The sequence below is a fragment of the Thalassophryne amazonica genome, chromosome 14 (assembly GCF_902500255.1).
Source record: "Thalassophryne amazonica chromosome 14, fThaAma1.1, whole genome shotgun sequence".
Lineage (NCBI taxonomy): Eukaryota > Metazoa > Chordata > Actinopteri > Batrachoidiformes > Batrachoididae > Thalassophryne > Thalassophryne amazonica.
Genome location: NC_047116.1, coordinates 23827052 through 23846381, shown reverse-complemented (window position 1 = coordinate 23846381; position 19330 = coordinate 23827052). Strand labels below are relative to the sequence as shown.

The 19330-nt window shown below is 39.8% G+C and overlaps 1 protein-coding gene across 1 annotated transcript; it reads right to left on the bottom strand.

Moving 5' to 3' along the window:
- Nucleotides 1-4484: 4484 nt before the first annotated feature.
- Nucleotides 4485-10802, bottom strand: LOC117525291 (ankyrin repeat and SOCS box protein 9-like). Its single transcript, XM_034187128.1, has 7 exons — nucleotides 10616-10802; nucleotides 10414-10493; nucleotides 9506-9613; nucleotides 9020-9170; nucleotides 8191-8325; nucleotides 6023-6214; nucleotides 4485-5920 (listed from the first exon to the last, which is right to left on the bottom strand). Exons 1-7 carry the CDS (start codon nucleotides 10698-10700, stop codon nucleotides 5748-5750), a joined length of 924 nt encoding a protein of 307 aa, XP_034043019.1. The 5' UTR covers nucleotides 10701-10802; the 3' UTR covers nucleotides 4485-5747.
- Nucleotides 10803-19330: the final 8528 nt, after the last annotated feature.

Sequence of the window (19330 nt, the reverse complement as noted above, 5' to 3'; positions counted from 1 at the left end):
AGGACCAATATTTGTAGAGAAGCTGCATATATTAGCTAACAACACTGAACAATGAGCTTTGATATTTACATTCTGGACTCACATGCCAGTCTAGCAAGGGGCGGTAAATCATCTATATATTAAAAGCATGTGTGCATGCATGATTTTATTTAGTAAGTTCAATGTAAGTACATAATATAATTGTAAATATGTTAAAAAAAAATACATGGATGACACAAGAAAGTGAGCTTATTTCCATTGTGGACCATTTAAAAAACAAATGACAAAAGAGAAGTAATAATTGTGTGTATATAATAACAACCTAGACAGTTTACAAATACATTAAAACAGTAAATTAACAAAAAATTATGTAATTAACAGGAAATAAAAGGGTGGAGTTATTCTTATACAAACTTTAGGTCTAAGGTTCTATAAACATTCTGGACTCACACACCATTCCAAGTTACTATAGAAACTTTGCACAATTTATTACCACCCTTGAAAAATGTCAGCTACCTATTTTATAAACACTACCCAATCTAGAGCCCGTGGATCCCCACAGAACTACATGCTAGTTACACCTTAACAACGTGCACTGCGTGGTGTTACACAGAGATGTTAATACAAGCAGAAAGACGCAGACAGATGTGCACGTGCATATATTTGCACCCAAGCCAAACATAAGGCACTCACTTGTAGACAAAGTCAACCGGACATTCAAAAAGACTTTATGTGAGGATGAAACACATGGGTGTGTTGCTGAAACCCAAAATGAGAGCAACTGAGAGAATGTTTACAAAAAACAAGTGCATAGTCTGCACTAACCCGCGGCGCCCTGGGCAGATTACCACGTTAAGATTACCACTGACAAGTGACGTGTTTCTGCAGAAGGTTTTTACAAAGTACAGTTTAGTGAATTTGACCTTTTAAGAATAATAAAGAAATGTTAATCCAGAACAAAACTGTTTTACCAAAGTGCTGAAACAGTAAATATTGCTTTTGTTCTTTTTTTTCTTTTTTTTTTTTTACAGCGAGAACAAGGAGCACAAGATGTTTATGCAAAATGACTGAAAGACACTTGCACAAGATATTTGACAGTTTTGACCCCAATATCAATAGGCTTCTTGGGGTCAATATTCCGGACACACATACTACGTTTGGTGACAATCCAGCAGTAAAAACGTTATCACGCCCACAAGACTTTTACACAGTGCATTCCAGTGACCTTGACCTTTGACTTTTTGACCACAGAATCAATAGACTTCTTGGGGTCATGTTGCATAATGCATTTAACAAGTCTGGTGACAATCAGGCAGTTATTGCTCTCACAACATTTGGACAAAGTACGTTCCAGTGACCTTTTGACCACTAAATCAATAGAGTTCTTGGGTTCACTATGTGTAATGTATTTAACCAGTTTGGTTACAATCGAGCCACTATAACGGAAGTAATCTTGCACGTAGTGACGTGTAGCTCGCTGCGTGCTCTGTGGAAAATAAGCTGCACACCTTTGAAAGAGCCGACTTCCAAGAGGAGCAGCTGTACAGGCGGCCAAAATCAGTTATTTGCGTGCACAAAGTAAAGACTTTAATCATTTTGGGTGCATATGTGTCTGCTGGAAACATGAGGTGGCTCACGTGATCATGTGCACATAAACTAATCAAACATGATAATTGTTTTGTGTGCATAATCTGCAAATATTTTTCTCTTTATCAGCCACAGACGGGCCAATCTGCAGCGCTGCATGCAGTACGTAGTTTGCACTGCGCTATGCAGATACAGGGCACGTCGTGCTCTGTGTTAATATTTGTGCTGTCCTTTTGATTCTGAATAATTTTTGTAAATTATTGCACCTGGAAAGAAAAAAAAATAGCCGCTCCATTCCCAGCAAGGATCAAAGGTGCTGTTCACCTGGAGGCAGAATGTAGGAAGTGTTAGAGAGTTTCATCACAAAGGCAGGCTCATCTGCATCATGTTCAAAGGAGAAAAAAAAATAAGGTTCAGCAGCAGAAACTGGATTAAAGCATACATCATTTGTGTTCACTGTTATGTGCACTATTTGCTAAATGTGCTTGTTTTAAGGACGCACTGATCTGATAGCTTGGCTCTTTATCAGAACTGATCTGTTTGGACCAGATGGGACAGAGACACATTAATGACAACCTGTTGTCTTTTAGAATTCAGGGTTTCTGCTGCCGGTGTGATCTTCAGTGCTGCATGTTCGCATTTACTTAAATGGAGAAAAAAGTGTTGCAAGTTTAAAAATCAAACATTTATGTGAAAATGTCATCCATCCTGGTGGGGGGGGAATCATTTCACATCAGCCCATGTTTGCATTTTTCAAAGTCGGGTCATAAACTGTCCTTGTCATGCTGCTGCCTTTCTGTTGATCTGTTACTGTTCCTGCCATCAGGATGTAACAGATCAATGGTTTCCCATCCTGTTACATCCCATCACATGATCCTGATCAACATTCAGTTCAACAAAGACCATTATTATATTTTTGCCTGTTTGTGAACAGCGTGGAGCCCACATTTTTTTTATAATATATTGTTAAGAATTTTTTACTTAAGATTTATATCCTGATGGGCAAAAACTGGTTCAATTTTCTACATCAGAGGGCAGAGTCAGGAAAAATCTGGGAAAATGGAAAAAATCCCTATCTTTAACACTGAGTGAATTTTCAAAAATTCATAACTCTGTCAAAGAAGATGAAATTTCTTTCATATTTGAGAGTGTTATGTAGGATGGTAATCTACATCGACTGACAAAGTCGAGAAAGTTGATCCGGATCTGATCCAGATTACAGATTTTAGGGCCATTTAAATTTAACATTGAAAACCCCATTTAATGTATATTTTACATTTTATTTTACTCAAACATGCCCTGATCACTCGCAAATTTGAAAGTGAGGTGCAGACTGGCACTCACTATCACCTGACAAAGTTTGATCCGGATCTGATCCGTATTGCGGATTTAGCGCATATTTCATTGTAACATTGAAAAGCCCATTTGATCTATATTTTGTGTTATACAACCCCTGGCAAAAATTATGGAATCACCGGCCTCAGAGGATGTTCATTCAGCTGTTTAATTTTGTAGAAAAAAAGCAGATCACAGACATGACACAAAACTAAAGTCATTTCAAATGGCAACTTTCTGACTTTAAGAAACACTATAAGAAATCAAGAAAAAAAGATTGTGGCAGTCAGTAACGGTTACTTTTTTAGACCAAGCAGAGGAAAAAAATATGGAATCACTCAATTCTGAGGAAAAAAATATGGAATCAAGCTGTAAATTTTTGTCCCCCACATTAACACCTGCATCAAATCAGATCTGCTCATTGACATTGACCCTATGCCATGACATTGACCCTATGTGTCTTTTTGCAAGGAATGTTTTTGCAGTTTTTGCTCTATGGCAAGATGCATTATCATCTTGAAAAATGATTTCATCATCCCCAAACATCCTTTCAATTGTCCAAAATATCAACATAACTTGTGCATTTATTGATGATGTAATGACAGCCGTCTCCCCAGTGCCTTTACCTGACATGCAGCCCCATATCATCAATGACTGTGGAAATTTACGTTCTCTTCAGGCAGTCATCTTTATAAATCTCATTGGAAAGGCACCAAACAAAAGTTCCAGTATCATCACCTTGCCCAATGCAGATTCGAGATTCATCACTGAATATGACTTTCATCCAGTCATCCACAGTCCACAATTGCTTTTCCTTAGCCCATTGTAACCTTGTTTTTTTCTGTTTAGGTGTTAATGATACCTTTCGTTTAGCTTTTCTGTATGTAAATCCCATTTCCTTTAGGCGGTTTCTTACAGTTCGGTCATAGACGTTGACTCCAGTTTCCTCCCATTCGTTCCTCATTTGTTTTGTTGTATATTTTTCGATTTTTGAGACATATTGCTTTAAGTTTTCTGTCTTAACGCTTTGATGTCTTCCTTGGTCTACCAGTATGTTTGCCTTTAACAACCTTCCCATGTTGTTTGTATTTGGTCCAGAGTTTAGACACAGCTGACTGTGAACAACCAACATCTTTTGCAACATTGCGTGATGATTTACTCTTTTAAGAGTTTGATAATCCTCTCCTTTGTTTCAATTGACATCTCTCGTGTTGGAGCCATGATTCATGTCAGTCCACTTGGTGCAACACCTCTCCAAGGTGTGATCACTCCTTTTTAGATGCAGAGTAACGAGCAGATCTGATATGATGCAGGTGTTAGTTTTGGGGATGAAAATTTACAGGGTGATTCCATAATTTTTTCCTCAGAATTGAGTGATTCCATATTTTTTTCCTCTGCTTGGTCTAAAAAAGTAACCGTTACTGACTGCCACAATCTTTTTTTTCTTGATTTCTTATAGTGTTTCTTAAAGCCAGAAAGTTGCCATTTGAAATGACTTTAGTTTTGTGTCATGTCTGTGATCTGCTTTTTTTCTACAAAATTAAACAACTGAATGAACATCCGCCGAGGCCGGTGATTGCATAATTTTTGCCAGGGGTTGTATTTAACTTCTAACAGGACTTTGACCTTGAAAATTTTTTCCAAGTGTTTTCCATTTTTATTTCCATTTCCATTATTATTTTTTATTATTATTGTTATTGTGAAATACAACCCATGCCATATTGTAGACTGTTAGGGTTAGTTTTGTGTCAATAAGGATGCGGTTGCTTTGTTAGGATATAATTTCCTGTAAACAACACACTTATTTGCCTGGTGGAACTCTGACCTTTGACCAAATGACCTTCCCCTAACTGAATGACCTTTGGCTGATCTTGCCAGAGGAATTCTAGAGTCCACTTACATATTATTCTGTCATGTTTAGCCCAAATCAAGATGAAAAATCTAATGTATTGATCTTGACATAAATGACCTTGACCTTTGAGAAAATGAACCCTGTAAGGGCGATTCCAGGCTGGACTTTCATCCACACGTAAAGTTTGGTAGAGACGAGACAAATGATATCTGTGGAGTAGAGGAGCAGACAGACAGACAGACACCTCGATGACCCCGATCACTGACCTTTGCCAAGTTTGACCTCTGCTGAGTAATTCTGGAACCCATCTATAGATTGTGTATCCTTTGACTCCAGTTACCTTGACCCCATTGATTGACCTTTAGCAACTTTGCCCTCATCTGGGTAATTTAGGAATCCACCTGCACCTGTGCACTATGTTTGGAAATAAATAAAAAAATCAAATTTGACCTTGGACCTGAATAACCTTGACCTTTGTCAAGGTTCATCCACATACCAAGTTTAATGGAAATTAATGGAAAGGAGTACAGAAACAAACACACAAACATTGCTAAAATTACAACATGAGTCCTATTATTGTTGTTGTCATTATTTATTATCTTTGTTTTATCTTTTATTGCTTTCCCTTCTGCAGTTCCTGTCTGTCTGCCCCCCCCCACCATTCCAGCAGATGGCCCCTCCATAGTGTCTGGCTCTGCTTGGAGTTTCTTCTTTTTAAAAGGGAGATTTGTTGTTGCCACGTCCACCTTGCATTTGCTTTTTGGGGAAACGTGTGTAAGAAAATAGATACAAGTAAAGTGTCTCGAGGTGACTCACTGTGCGATTTGGCACAATATAAATAAAACTGGTTTTATGTTTTCCCACATAACACCAGGATTTGCATGATTTGTTTCCAGAGGTGTGTCACAAAGAGAGAGCCCCACAAACAAGTCGTCCTCTCACTGCACCATTATGCAATTGCGCCCCTCGCTGACATGAAAGGGAAATGTAAGCGTTACGACTGAGTGGGATCAGTGCACGGGTTCACCGTCCGGACAGGATGTGATTGGTACAGCAGGTGTTGCTTCAGTTGTGTGGGGAGGTGAAGCTCATGAATTCGTCTGAGTCTGTCCTTGCCCAAAGTGTTCCTGATGCACAGCCGACACATCTGAATCAGAGGAGTCGCTCCTGGTCAGGAGTGACAGAAAGATGCCTCATTAACCACCGACCCAGTGAGAAGACCACAACAGGCTTCACCGTCAGCCTACATGGTTAGTTTGGAGTGAGTACCTCCTGACTGTCTCAACAGACGCTCCGCCAGGCTGTTAGGAGACGCCAGGTCCTGAGGCTGTTTGTCCTCAGAGTTCCTAAGGGAGCAATCGGCCCCGTGTTCGAGCAGGATGGACACCAAGTCCGGGTTGGACAGACGAGCAGCGATGTGGAGGGCCGAGTTGCCAGATACTCTGCTGTTCACACAAGCACCTGAAGGAGAGCACAACAACCTGTTCATTAGCATATGGAGAAAAATTTCATTAAAGCTACAGTGTGTAGGATTTAGTGCCATCTAGTGGTGAGGTTGCAGACTGCATTATGCAAGTAACCAAGTAACTGCAAGCTGGCCATGTTTAGGGAATACCCACGTCGACTGCTTGTCGCCCTTTGCCTTGGTCGCTTGCTGTAGCTAATGTGACCGTAGGGTAATCTAAAAGAGAAGTCGGTCTGATATCATTTACTCTGATTAAAGGGATCCTGGATACACACATTGTTAGTTGTGAGTGACCTGCAGGCTCGAGTTAACCACAAGTTGTCACAAACATGTCGGTGCCTGACAGTTGGAAATTTAAGCAACCAGTTTGCTGAAAATGTGTCCTTGTGCACCACCCACTCCACAAAACCAACCTCTAAGGTATGATGATGTAAGTTGTTTTATAATTATTTAAATTATTGTAAATGTCATTTTTCTTTTGACAACTTAGCAGATAAATACATGAACATGTCCAAGTCACTGATCATGTCTTGCAGTTCATTTTCATCAATCATTAAAACTGGACAAAGTGCAACTTTTGTCCTTTTGCAGCAGTTGTTGCAGAGCTTCATGGTGAAACAAAGGAGGAATTTGTTGAAAGAAAACTGATCAGACACAGGCTCCGGTCTCCCCGTGTGAAATTTCATGTTGCACTTTTTAAAGAAAAATTCTTCTCTGATCCACTCCTCTGTGACGCAGTGACGGTGTTCAGTCACGGTGAACTCATGTGGTGAACTCAGATCTGCAGCATTTTTTTTATATTTCAGACTCTTGTCCTACCTCACTGTTAGTATTTTATCTGCTCTGTAGTAGTACCTGTGAGTATTTAAACAGCAAGGCCTATGACAATCTGACATTTGACCCCAATGACCTTGACCTTCACCCAAATGACTGAACTCTGGCTGACTTTGCCAGAGCATAGAACGCACCTTAGTGTGCGTGCATCTGTCCATCTGTCCGTCTGTGCTCAACATAAGTCCAGTCCTTTTACTGCCAACATCTTCAAATTCACAGGGAACATTCCAGGGGAACAGGGGACATAGACCTTGATCAAGTTCAAAGATGGCTAACCTTCACCTATTTTAAGAAGTTAAAAAGTCACATTCTGTTTCATTCTGTTGCATTTGTGTTGAGGGGCGGGAGTGACAGCCAACTGTAGTAGAATGGCCCCGTGACGTCAGTGGTTGGTAGCTAGCTGCAAACTCCGTTTCGTTTGTATGTAAATATAACCTCTTTGTCATATGTTATGTAAACGCTAGCAAGAAAAAAAAAAACACTCCTAAAACTTAAAACGCTCTTTTTGGAACCTAGAACACTTCTGAAGTGATTTACAAGACATTTTGTGGACGCTGTTAAAATGTTAAAAAAAAAATAATGTTTATAATTGATTGATTGATAAATGGACATTATTGAACATGGACAAATTGTATGCAAGACAATAGGATCTTAATAATTAATGTAAATAACAAATTTGTGTGTGTGTGTGTGTGTGTGTGTGTGTGTATATATATATATATATATATATATATATATATATATATATATATACATATACACACACACACTTTGTACTGGGATACCAATTAAACAACTGCAAATTGTGAAACCATGCTCATGCGAGGGTACTTTAGCCTTGCTTTATTTTTATTCATGTTGTTTCCTTTTTAATAGTGATGAACAGTCGTAGCTATTCAAAGACGTACACATTCTTTAAATAAACTTAAACTTGAATAAATGTAACAAGAAAACTCAACATGAACTCACTTCAGCATTCAATATTTTGACTTTGGTAACGTATCAGATTCAGCACCAACACACTCTTGGATCAGCTCAGAGCCTGAGCCCGAATCTCCTGATGTGCACGTGGGGGTCTTCAACGCGCTGCAGTCTTTTTGAGATTGTTGGGTAAAAATAAGATGAGAAGTCATCTTACCGAGCTGCAGCAGTTTCCTCGCCGTGTCCACGTGTTGATTGGAGCATGCAATGTGCAGAGGCGAGCCCGACTGGTCGCTGTGCTGATCCACATCGGCACCGTGCTGAACAAGAAGCTCGATGCATTCTGGATGACCTGGACAGAGCGACCACAGGCAGCAGGAGAGGAAATGAAACCCCTTGTTTGAGCATATTTGGAAAAATGAAGATTCCGCTGCGGGTGCAGCTCACGCCGCTGTTTATGGCCCACATCTGTGCAAATACAGAGTTTTACAATATTTAGAGGTCAAGGGGCCTCAGAGAGCGCCGGCGGCCACCACTAGAGTGGAACTCATTATGGGAGTATTCCCATTAACTTCAAAATCAACTCTTCCTTGAACCAAAACCGATGTCTGGAACACATCCCACCAACAACCGTTTGTGTGTTTCTTTGTTATTTTAGCATTGCGTTTTGTGTGTGTGTGTGGGGGGGGGGGGGGGGGGGGTGTTTGTTTTACTGTAACATATTGCAAAAATATCCACCACAATTGTGCATCAGATTTATTATATTATTCACAAAATGTATGAAATCTGAAATAACCCCTCCCCCCACCAACCACCACACACACACCCAAGACTGAAGATGACAGTTGTTTTTTGTTGTTGTTTTTTGTTTTGTTTTGTTTTTGTTTGTTTGTTTTTTTTGTCAAATATAATTCTATTAATTAATATGCTTATACAGAAAAAAATTCTACCATTTGGATATTTTGCAATTTGACAGTGTTGTTTTGCAGTGACTTAGTAAAATGGATCAGTATGGATTATATACACTGCAGAATGTGACCTTTAACCTTCGCCTGCAGCCTGGTAGATTGGAGAACTGGACTGGCCGGTTCCCACAGGACAAGCTCCTTGCTGAAGGAGCATCGATGCACATGTCACATGACCCTGAGAGCAAGAGAGTGACAGTGGCGTCTTTCCATCCACAGTGGAACAGTTTACCTGGAAAAAAAAAAAATCAATCAATCCTGCAGAGATCACAGCCACTGCACCAGATATTCTACCAAACAATGTAGGAACCACAAACAGTTTAATGTGCACTATGTGTTATGCGCAGACTGCAGGATGAGCACATTACACCTGCAGACTTGTTAATGTGTCATAGTGTGTGAACAGGACTACGTGTGCATGCATGATCATTTTGTTTGTGCATTTCAGGTAATCTCTCACTAGCAGTTGCAAAATCCAATAATAACTGATAGGTTTCCATCTACAAGTACTACTTCAAAGTAGTGGACACCCTGTCCTAAACCAGATATTCGTTTACTCTCACTGACATTTGCCCCGTGTTCCACAAGAATCTTGGCACAGTCCACGTGGCCTTTCATGCACGCCGCGTGGAGGGGTGAGACCCAGTCCAGAGTGGCCAAATTCACACAGGTACCCTGTGAGCAGCAAACACAGAGTGTAGTTCTTAAGACACATTAAACATTGGCTTCTAACAAAGGGGAGACTGGGTACAGTTGTAACACATTCTGCTTCAGTGTGTTTAATTCAGTTTTTGTGTTACGCTTTAAAATCTGTTTATGAAGCAATTAGCAAACATTTGTTCACCACCATAATCCAAATTATGTCCCAAAAAGACACACACAGTTGATTATCAAAATTTGTGTATTTCTAATATCCAGAATGTTAACTTCTTAATCCTTTCTTATCCTGAATCTGTGCTATATGGTGTAGACCACTGGAGGTAGCAGACATAAACCGTTTTTTGTTCCAGGCTGTAAACATGATTATTTCTTCTCAAACTTTGGACAGTTTAACATGGGCTTCTATGGCAATCTGCTCAATTTTGGAGCCAGCCTTAAGTGGTCATTCAAGGAAGTGCAATTTTTTCTTATTCCGAGTGTGCCTCTGTTTTTGAAGGGTAAGGATGGGGCATGAAAATGCATCACCTTTAGCTCAAGACACTGTTGTTCAATGTCATACAAGTTTATTAATTTATACGCAAAATGTATCAGATTTATTTGATTAAAATGACATTTATAAACTGCTTATAAAGCCATGATAGCTGCACATAACCAATCAGGAAGCGGGTGGATGTTTACAAATAGGAGTCACATGACTCATCCTTGTCTCCGATTGGTGGAAAACGTGTGCGTGTGGTTAAAACTACCCCGGTCTCCCCCACAGTAGAGAAAATATTTAACTCTAAAATGCCAGGAGTTTTTTTTTTTTTTTTTACCTGAGCGATGAGTCGCTGCAAGGTGAGAACACGTCCGTTAAAAGCTGCATCGTGAATGGGAGACCAGTCCGACTCAACATCTTGAAGCAGATCCACAATTTAATCAGGATCACAAGTTAAAGCAGCATAAACGGTATCATGCGTTCCAGTGACAGGGTGAAGCTTTGTGTGTAAAAGCAGCACAAAGTTTGTTCCTACTCACCGCTCATCAGAGGGTTGGAGAAAAAAACAACATCCCCACTTTGACACGCACCATCTCGTGCAGCATGTTGTTGTTCCGCTGACATGGTTCACAGAGGAAGTTTAAAATCTGCTGACTGTCAACATGGGTTTCTGAAAAGGCACCGTGCCCTCATCTGTGGTCACAGCATATGAGGCAGGTTGGCCTGCAGCGCTTGTGATGTCACTTCCTTTCAGACATGGTGTGTGTGTGTGTGTGTGTGTGTGTGTGTGTGTGTGTGTGTGTGTGTGTGTGTGTGTGTGTGTGTGTGTGTGTGTGTGTGTGTGTGTGTGTGTGTGTGTGTGTGTGTGTGCAGCCGGATGCAGGCAGGGCCCGGGTCTCCACCAATGAAAGTGCAGAATGACAGAAAGAAGCCTGTGGAGCAGGTTTTTTGTAACCTGATTCTGTCTGTCCACACCCAAAAGTGGAAGAAGAAGAAGAAGAAGGAGCAGAATGAAGAGAACGTGAGATCAACCATCTGAACATCATTACTGCACGAGCCACAAAGCGGGAACGCTAAATGAACGCCACTAATTCTACTGGAAATAGGATGCTACTCAGTGGACTTTTGTTCTGTCTGTTTGTCCATGCATGTTGCTCCACTGGTCATACGGTCTTAAATAGGAGCTGAAATTGTGTGCATTGTACATATTTCTGTCTGCCTCTAATACAACCATTCCCAAACTTGCAGTGTATCCGGAAAGTATTCACAGCACTTCACTTTTTTCCCACATTTTATGTTGCAGCCTTATTCAAAAATTGATGAAATTCTTCCCCCCCCCCCCAAACTTCTACACACAATACCCCATAATGACAATGTGATTTTTTAAAGATTTTTGCAAATTTATTAAAAATAAAAAAAACTAAGATATCACATGTACATGTAGCGCTGTGAATACCTCCAGATGCACTGTACGAACACCGGGACCCACGTTTGCCCACCAGGGGGCCACAGCCCACACTTTGGAAATCACTGGTTAATTAAAACTGTCAAAACTGAAAAGTTATCATTGCGACACTCAAAAAACAACAACAACAAATGACCTTGCCACTCCTCAGATCTCAGTAACCACTCAATTAAGCAAATTTTTGATATTAATATGCAAATGTATGCACCGAAAATCCTAACATGAAAACAACACATCCTCCACATGGGATACCTATGGTGTCAGTATCAAGTGTGTATCAAATGTTGTTGATCAAAACACTACAATTTAAAAAGCACATCTACTCCCCAAAATGTATATACGCCCATCCCCCCGCCCCTTACCACCCAAACATTCAGAGCCCATCTACTCCGCACAACCTGATCTCATGCCAGTTTGTGGTACCATCACAAAAAGTGATTTAATATATTTGATTGTGATACCATCACAGAATGCATTACATTTCTGTGATGGTATCATGAAATTTGGGTTGACATGGGGGTGATGGTTAGGGTTACAAATAGTGAACTAAAGTTCAGCATGAGACTGGACTGTTCTGCAGGGAGTACACCTATGATGTCAGCATCAAGTAACTCCATTTATTAATAGTGATACTCCTTTTAGTTCACATTACTTTATGATTTGGATGATTTCATAATTCAGGTCGAAATAACTGTTGTTTGGGGGTGGCAAAAAATGCATGTACTTCACAAAAAACTGTTGAAATAACGAGTGCGAAAGCAACATGTAAGAACTAATTTGTCCTGATTAGTCCCGACCAGCAGATGGCAGCAGAGAGCAGACAGAAAGCCTGTGTTCCTGTGGCAGATCTTCATCCCTACTGTCATCAGAGTGTGAGGAGATTCCAGCACCACTGTGCATATCAGCTAATGTCCTCTCTGTGCTGCAGAATAAAGCTTTAGATGTTTTGTTTCCCACATAAATCTGATTTAAATGTGCACAGGTTTTCTCGGATCTCAGTCCAGAAAGCCGATGTGACCTCTCTCAAGCATTTACAGCTCCTACAAACACATTATCAGCATTGGAGTTATCGATTCATCTTTTATGTGAAAATCAATATAAACACTTTTTTTAAAATTGTGGCAGAAACACAGACAGAGACCCCCCCCCCCCCCCCCCCCCCCAAATAAAGGAGGCGTGACCAGCAGCAGCTCCTTTCCATTTAAAGTGACAGATACTGAAAGAGGTCACTCAATGAAGAGCTGAAAATCATTTGTTTTTAGATTTATGTGGTATGTGCAGTTATTTAAAGCACTCCTGGATGCTGCAATTCAGCAAATTCTGGCTTTTTAAAGGAGAACTCCAACATTTTTTAACAAAGGCTCTGTTTTAGATGCTTTGGGTGTCGTCTTTTCACTCAGGACAAAAATTAATGTGTCACATTATTGTCTTAAAACACCAAACACCATCACAAGCTAAATGGTGAATTAATGTTACTGGATGGGGCAATCAGAAACACTCAGCATCACCACTCACCAGGCAAAAAAAAAAAAGGTCATTAGAAGTGTCCGCTTGCACGGAGAGTTTCCTGTAGAGGAAAACATGGGCATGTTTATCTTTCAAACATTTTAAGATGACCAATTATAGAGTTAGCTGCTTACCTTAGCATCTCAGCCACCAACTGGTGCCTCTGTCTACTGAAGAGTTACAAACCAGTCACAGAGGAAGGACTTGTTCTGTAAGACCAGTCTCCACAGGCATCCTACGGGACACTTGTAGTGAGTGATGTTCTGGCCTATTTGTGCAGCAGATAACAGAATATTTACAGAGGAATCCTTCAAATCTAGAAAGAAGCACCAAAGTTGGCACAAATACTCCTTAGACATTAATCTTTTGAAAAAACTGAGTAGCCACTTGAATTTTCAGTAGGCGGCCAGGTAGGGGTCAATTAAAGAATTACACAGGGGTCAAAATTTAAAAATGTTTCAATCATATTGAAAGCTATACCACATTATTTGTTTGATCACAATGATACCAAAACTATCTGTGACTGAATGTTATGGAGTTATGGGGTATAAACAGCAAGAATGGTAACAAAGGTCAGCATTAGTTTGTACAGGGGTCAGATGTTAAAGTTGCTCTAAATATTGTAAAATGTGATGCAAATTATTGGTTGAGTTAATAGGGTTTTTGAAAGGAATATTTTGCACTATGTGGCATGCTTAGTTATCATAACATGTCACATGCCATAGAATCCAATGGACGTCGACATTGCTCTACCTTTACCTTGCAGACCAAGCATTCAACACAGTCAAAAGCATTTCATTTATTAATCCTATTAGTTCAACCAATACTTTGTACCACTTTTTACCAAAATTAGAGCAACTTTAACTTCTAACCCCTGTACAAACTGAAATTGACCTTTGTCACCATTCTTGTTGTTTTTAGCCCATAACTCCATAACATTCAGTCATAGATAGTCCAAACTATACCTTTTTGGTATCATTGAGAATTCTGGCTCACGCAAACCTGTTAGTTCTTCTTTAAGAAGCCCTCTTATTCTGCACTCTTTACCTGTATTAATTGCACCTGTTTGAACTTGTTACCTGTATAAAAGACACCTGTTCACACACTCAATCACACTCCAACCTGTCCACCATAGCCCAGACCAAAGAGCTGTCTAAGGACACCAGGGACAAAACTGTAGACCTGCACAAGGCTGTGATGGACTACAGGACAACAGGCAAGCAGCTTGGTAGAAGACAACAACTGTTATGATTATTTATTAGAAAATGGAAGAACACGAGATGACTGTCAATCTCCCTCAGTCTGGGATTCCATGCAAGATCTCACTTTGTGGGGTAAGGATGATTCTGAGAAAGCTCAGAACTACACAGGAGGACCTGGTCAATGACCTGAAGAGAGCTGGGACCACAGTCACAAAGATTACATTAGTAACACATGATGCTGTCATGGTTTAAAATCCTGCAGGGCAGCAAGGTCCCCCTGCTCAAGCCAGCACATGTCCAGGCCCGTTTGAAGTTCACCAGTGGCCATCTGGATGATCCAGAGGAGGCATGGGAGAAGGTCATGTGGTCAGATGAGACCAGAATAGAACTTTTTGGAATCAACTCCACTTACCATGTTTAGAGGATGAGAACAACCCCAAGAAAACCATCCCAACCGTGAAGCATGGGGGTGGAAACATCATACTCTGGGGGTGCTCTTCTGCAAAGGGGACAGGACGACTGCACCGTATTGAAGGGAGGATGGATGGGGTCATGCATTGTGAGATTTTGGCAAACAACCTCCTTCCCTCAGTAAGAGCATTGAAGATGGGTCATGGCTGGGTCTTCCAGCATGACAATGACCCCAAACACACAGCCAGGACAACTAGGGAGGGGCTCTGTAAGAAGCATTTCAAGGTCCTGGAGTGTCCTGGCCAGTCTCCAGACCTGAACTCAATAGAAAATCTTTGGAGGGAGCTGAAACTCCAAACCTGAAAGATCTAGAGAAGATCTGTATGGAGGAGTGGACCAAAATCCCTGCTGCAGTGTGTGAAAACCTGGTAAAAAAAACTACAGGAAACGTTTGACCTCTGTAATTGCAAACAAAGGCTACAGTACCAAATATTAACATTGATTTTCACAGGTGTTCAAATACTTATTTGCAGCAGCAACATACAAATACATTATTAAAAAAAAAATCATACATTGTGATTTCCAGATTTTTATTTTTTTTTATTTTTTTTTTAGATTATGTCTCTCACAGTGGACATGCACCTAAGATGAAATTTTCAGACCCCTCCATGATTTCTAAGAGGGAGAACTTGCAAAATTGCAGGGTGTTCAAATACTATTTTCCTCACTGTATATATATATATATATATATATATATATATATATATATATATATATATATATATATATATATATATATATATATATATATATATATACGAGGGCTGTCAATAAAGTAACGGTCCTTTTTATTTTTTTCAAAAACTATATGGATTTCATTCATATGTTTTTACGTCAGACATGCTTGAACCCTCGTGCGCATGCGTGAGTTTTTCCACGCCTGTCGGTGACGTCATTCGCCTGTGAGCACTCCTTGTGGGAGGAGTCGTCCAGCCCCTTGTCGGAATTCCTTTGTCTGAGAAGTTGCTGAGAGACTGGCGCTTTGTTTGATCAAAATTTTTTCTAAACCTGTGAGACACATCGAAGTGGACACGGTTCGAAAAATTCAGCTGGTTTTCAGTGAAAATTTTAACGGCTGATGAGAGATTTTGAGGTGATTCTGTCGCTTTAAGGACTTTTCACGGTGCGAGACGTCGTGCAGCGCTCTCAGGCGGCGTCATCAGCCTGTTTCAAGCTGAAAACCTCCACATTTCAGGCTCTATTGATCCAGGACGTCGTGAGAGAACAGAGAAGTTTCAGAAGAAGTCGGTTTCAGCATTTTATCCGGATATTCCACTGTTAAAGGAGATTTTTTTTAATGAAAGACGTGCGGACGGGTCCGCGCGTCGGGACGCAGCCGACGCTGTGCGGCGGCACAGGAAAAACACCTCCGTGTTGATAACCATTTGTAAAATCCAGGCGGCTTTTGATGGCTTTCAGTGGAGTGAGTATATGAGAAATTGTTTAACAGGCAGGACATGTTCCAACTTGTCCTTAAGGCTTTCAACAGAGGTGTTTTTCCTGTGGCGGAGCGTCACGGCGGCTGCATCCCGACGCGCGGACCCGTCCGCACGTCTTTCATTAAAAAAATCTCCTTTAACAGTGGAATATCCGGATAAAATGCTGAAACCGACTTCTTCTGAAACTTCTCTGTTCTCTCACGACGTCCTGGATCAATAGAGCCTGAAATGTGGAGGTTTTCAGCTTGAACAGGCTGATGACGCTGCCTGAGAGCGCTGCACGACGTCTCGCACCGTGGGAAGTCCTTAAAGCGACAGAATCACCTCAAAATCTCTCATCAGCCGTTAAAATTTTCACTGAAAACCAGCTTAATTTTTCGAACCGTGTCCACTTCGATGTGTCTCACAGGTTTAGAAAAAAATTTGATCAAACAACGCGCCAGTCTCTCAGCAACTTCTCAGACAAAGGAATTCCGACGAGGGGCTGGATGACTCCTCCCACAAGGAGTGCTCACAGGCGAATGACGTTACCGACAGGCGTGGAAAAACTCACGCATGCGCACGAGGGTTCAAGCATGTCTGACGTAAAAACATATGAATGAAATCCATATAGTTTTTGAAAAAAATAAAAAGGACCGTTACTTTATTGACAGACCTCGTATATATATATATATATATATATATATATATATATATATATATATATATATATATATATATATATATACACACATACATAAAGGGCTATGTCTGTCTCTCCGGGATAAATTCCCAATTTATAGCTTTTTTGAAACATGTTGCAGGCATCCATTTCAAATGAGCAAATATTTGCACAAAAACAATAAAGTTTATTAGTTTGAACATTATATATCTTGTCTTTGTGGTGTATTCAATTGAATATAGGTTGAAAAGGATTTTCAAATCATTGTATTCTGTTTTTAATTTACATTTTACACAACGTCCCAACTTCATTGGAATTGGGGTTGTACCTTCAACCAGAATCCAGACTCTCACTGGAAGCTATAGGAAGCGTTTAGAGGCTGTTATTTCTGCAAAAGGAGGATCTACTAAATATTGATGTATTTTTTTCTGTTGGGGTGCAGAAATTTATGCACCTGCCTAATTTTGTTTAAATAATTATTGCACACTTTCTGTAAATACTATAAACTTCATTTCTGATCCGAACAACTAATGATTTATAAAGGAAAATTTTGGCCCAAATTTTAACATGCAACTGTATGTAGAGTTACACACACATACACACACATTTTGTTAATTTTTTTTTTTCTGTGTGCAAAGTAAAATAATATAAACATCTAAAATAAAATTAGGATGTTTAGAAATGTGTCAAAAAATTTCTTGCTGTTTAAAAAGTACTTGGGAAAATTTTTGAAGGAAACATTAAATTTCATAGGGGCCTAATAATTTTGTTCTAATCTGTAAGTGATTAATGTGTGATTAATGTGGCTGATGGACAGATAGACACCAGACTGACATTTGAACAAATGTCCTCAAATGTAGATTACAGAAAAAGTGTGTTCCAGCAGTTTTCCAATTCTGTGTTAGTCTTTGAAAGTGGATTCTGATCATGTGTCTTAGTGTCTGTGTACGTGCTGTACAACTTGTTTCTTATTGTGTTGCAGACTTTTACACACATGACCATTTTTAAAACAATGAAAGCCGCACAAGTCCCAAGAACAGTGGTGCCAAAACTGCACATTTACAAGGACGTCAGATAAAAATGTAGAAACATCAAAACAAAAGCAGTCCCTTTTTACACAGCGGTACTTAAACCTGAGTCTGAAATATCCAAAAACAACAAAACATCACCCCCCCTTAAAAAAAAAACTAATTTAATAAAATCAAACACTTCAATTTCTTAAATGCCTTTACAGTCACACAACACACACTGGACTAAATAGCTCTACACAACAAGAACCAGTGAGGTCACAAGTCACTAGAGGCAGAAAGAAAATTAAAAAAAATAAACTGTAAAGCATTTAGACAGCAGTAACACTTGTTTTGATGTCGTCTTCCATTTAATTAGAGACACTGACGTCTTCATTACTTGTCAGATAAACTATCACAAAAACAACCTGCTTCAGCGAGTTTCAAAATACCAAAATCACTATTTATTTTTTGTGCAAAAGTGTAATTAATAATCTCAACATTATTTACCATCTACTTAAAGGCAAAAACACACAGAAAACATTTTTTTATATACAGCTATATAAATTCAGGCATTAAGGGGTTAAACTGTAAAAAATTAAGCCTCAATTACAGTTCTTTATCATAAGGGTTTGATAATGAAATGTTAGACATCATTGCATTATTTTATGCATGTACCAGCAGATATATCAGTATCGTAAATTTTTACTCCCCAATATCTGTATCCCCCCCCCCCCAAAAAAAATCTATATCAATCAGGCTCTACTAGAAACAATCCACGGTGTCAATGACCTGTGGGCTCTGTAATGTTGTCTTCAAAAAATTAGATAATAAAAAAAAAAAAACTGTCACAGACAGCTACGGTCCTGCCCATAAGTATTTAGACTGTGACAATTTTTGTAAATGTAACTCTATACGTCACCATAAAGTATTCAAAACAAAACAAGATGTTTAACAAAGATACAGTAGGGGGTCGCTGAGGGCCAAGGCTGGGAACTACAGTATGGTGGTGGAGACAGTGCTGGTCACGTACAGGGTGGCTGCCAGTGGAACCGGGTCACCAGGGGCTCCGAAGGATAACGACCCAAAATGTACTGCAAAAGCAGCCGAAGGGCTTCTTAAAAGCAAAGAAATCCAATATTCTCCATTGGCCAAGTCAGTCACCTGACCTCAAGAAGACCTTGTGTGTTTCACTCACTGAAGACAAAACTAAAGGCAGAAAGACCCACAAACAAAGAGCCACTGAAGGAGGCTGCAGTAAAGGCCCGGCAAAGCATCTCAAGGGAGGAGAAAAATAAAATAAAAATCAGCATGGGTTCCAAATTTCAAGTAGTTTTTGACTGCAATGAATTTTACTCAAAGTATTAACAGCAATCCTTATAATGTAAGTCTGTCCAATGCGCTTTGACCTCTGAAAATGGAGGAACTGGGTATAAAAATGTCTTTAATTCCTAAATGGTTAATGTGATATTGTTCTTAAAAGTCGACACTTCAATCACCTCA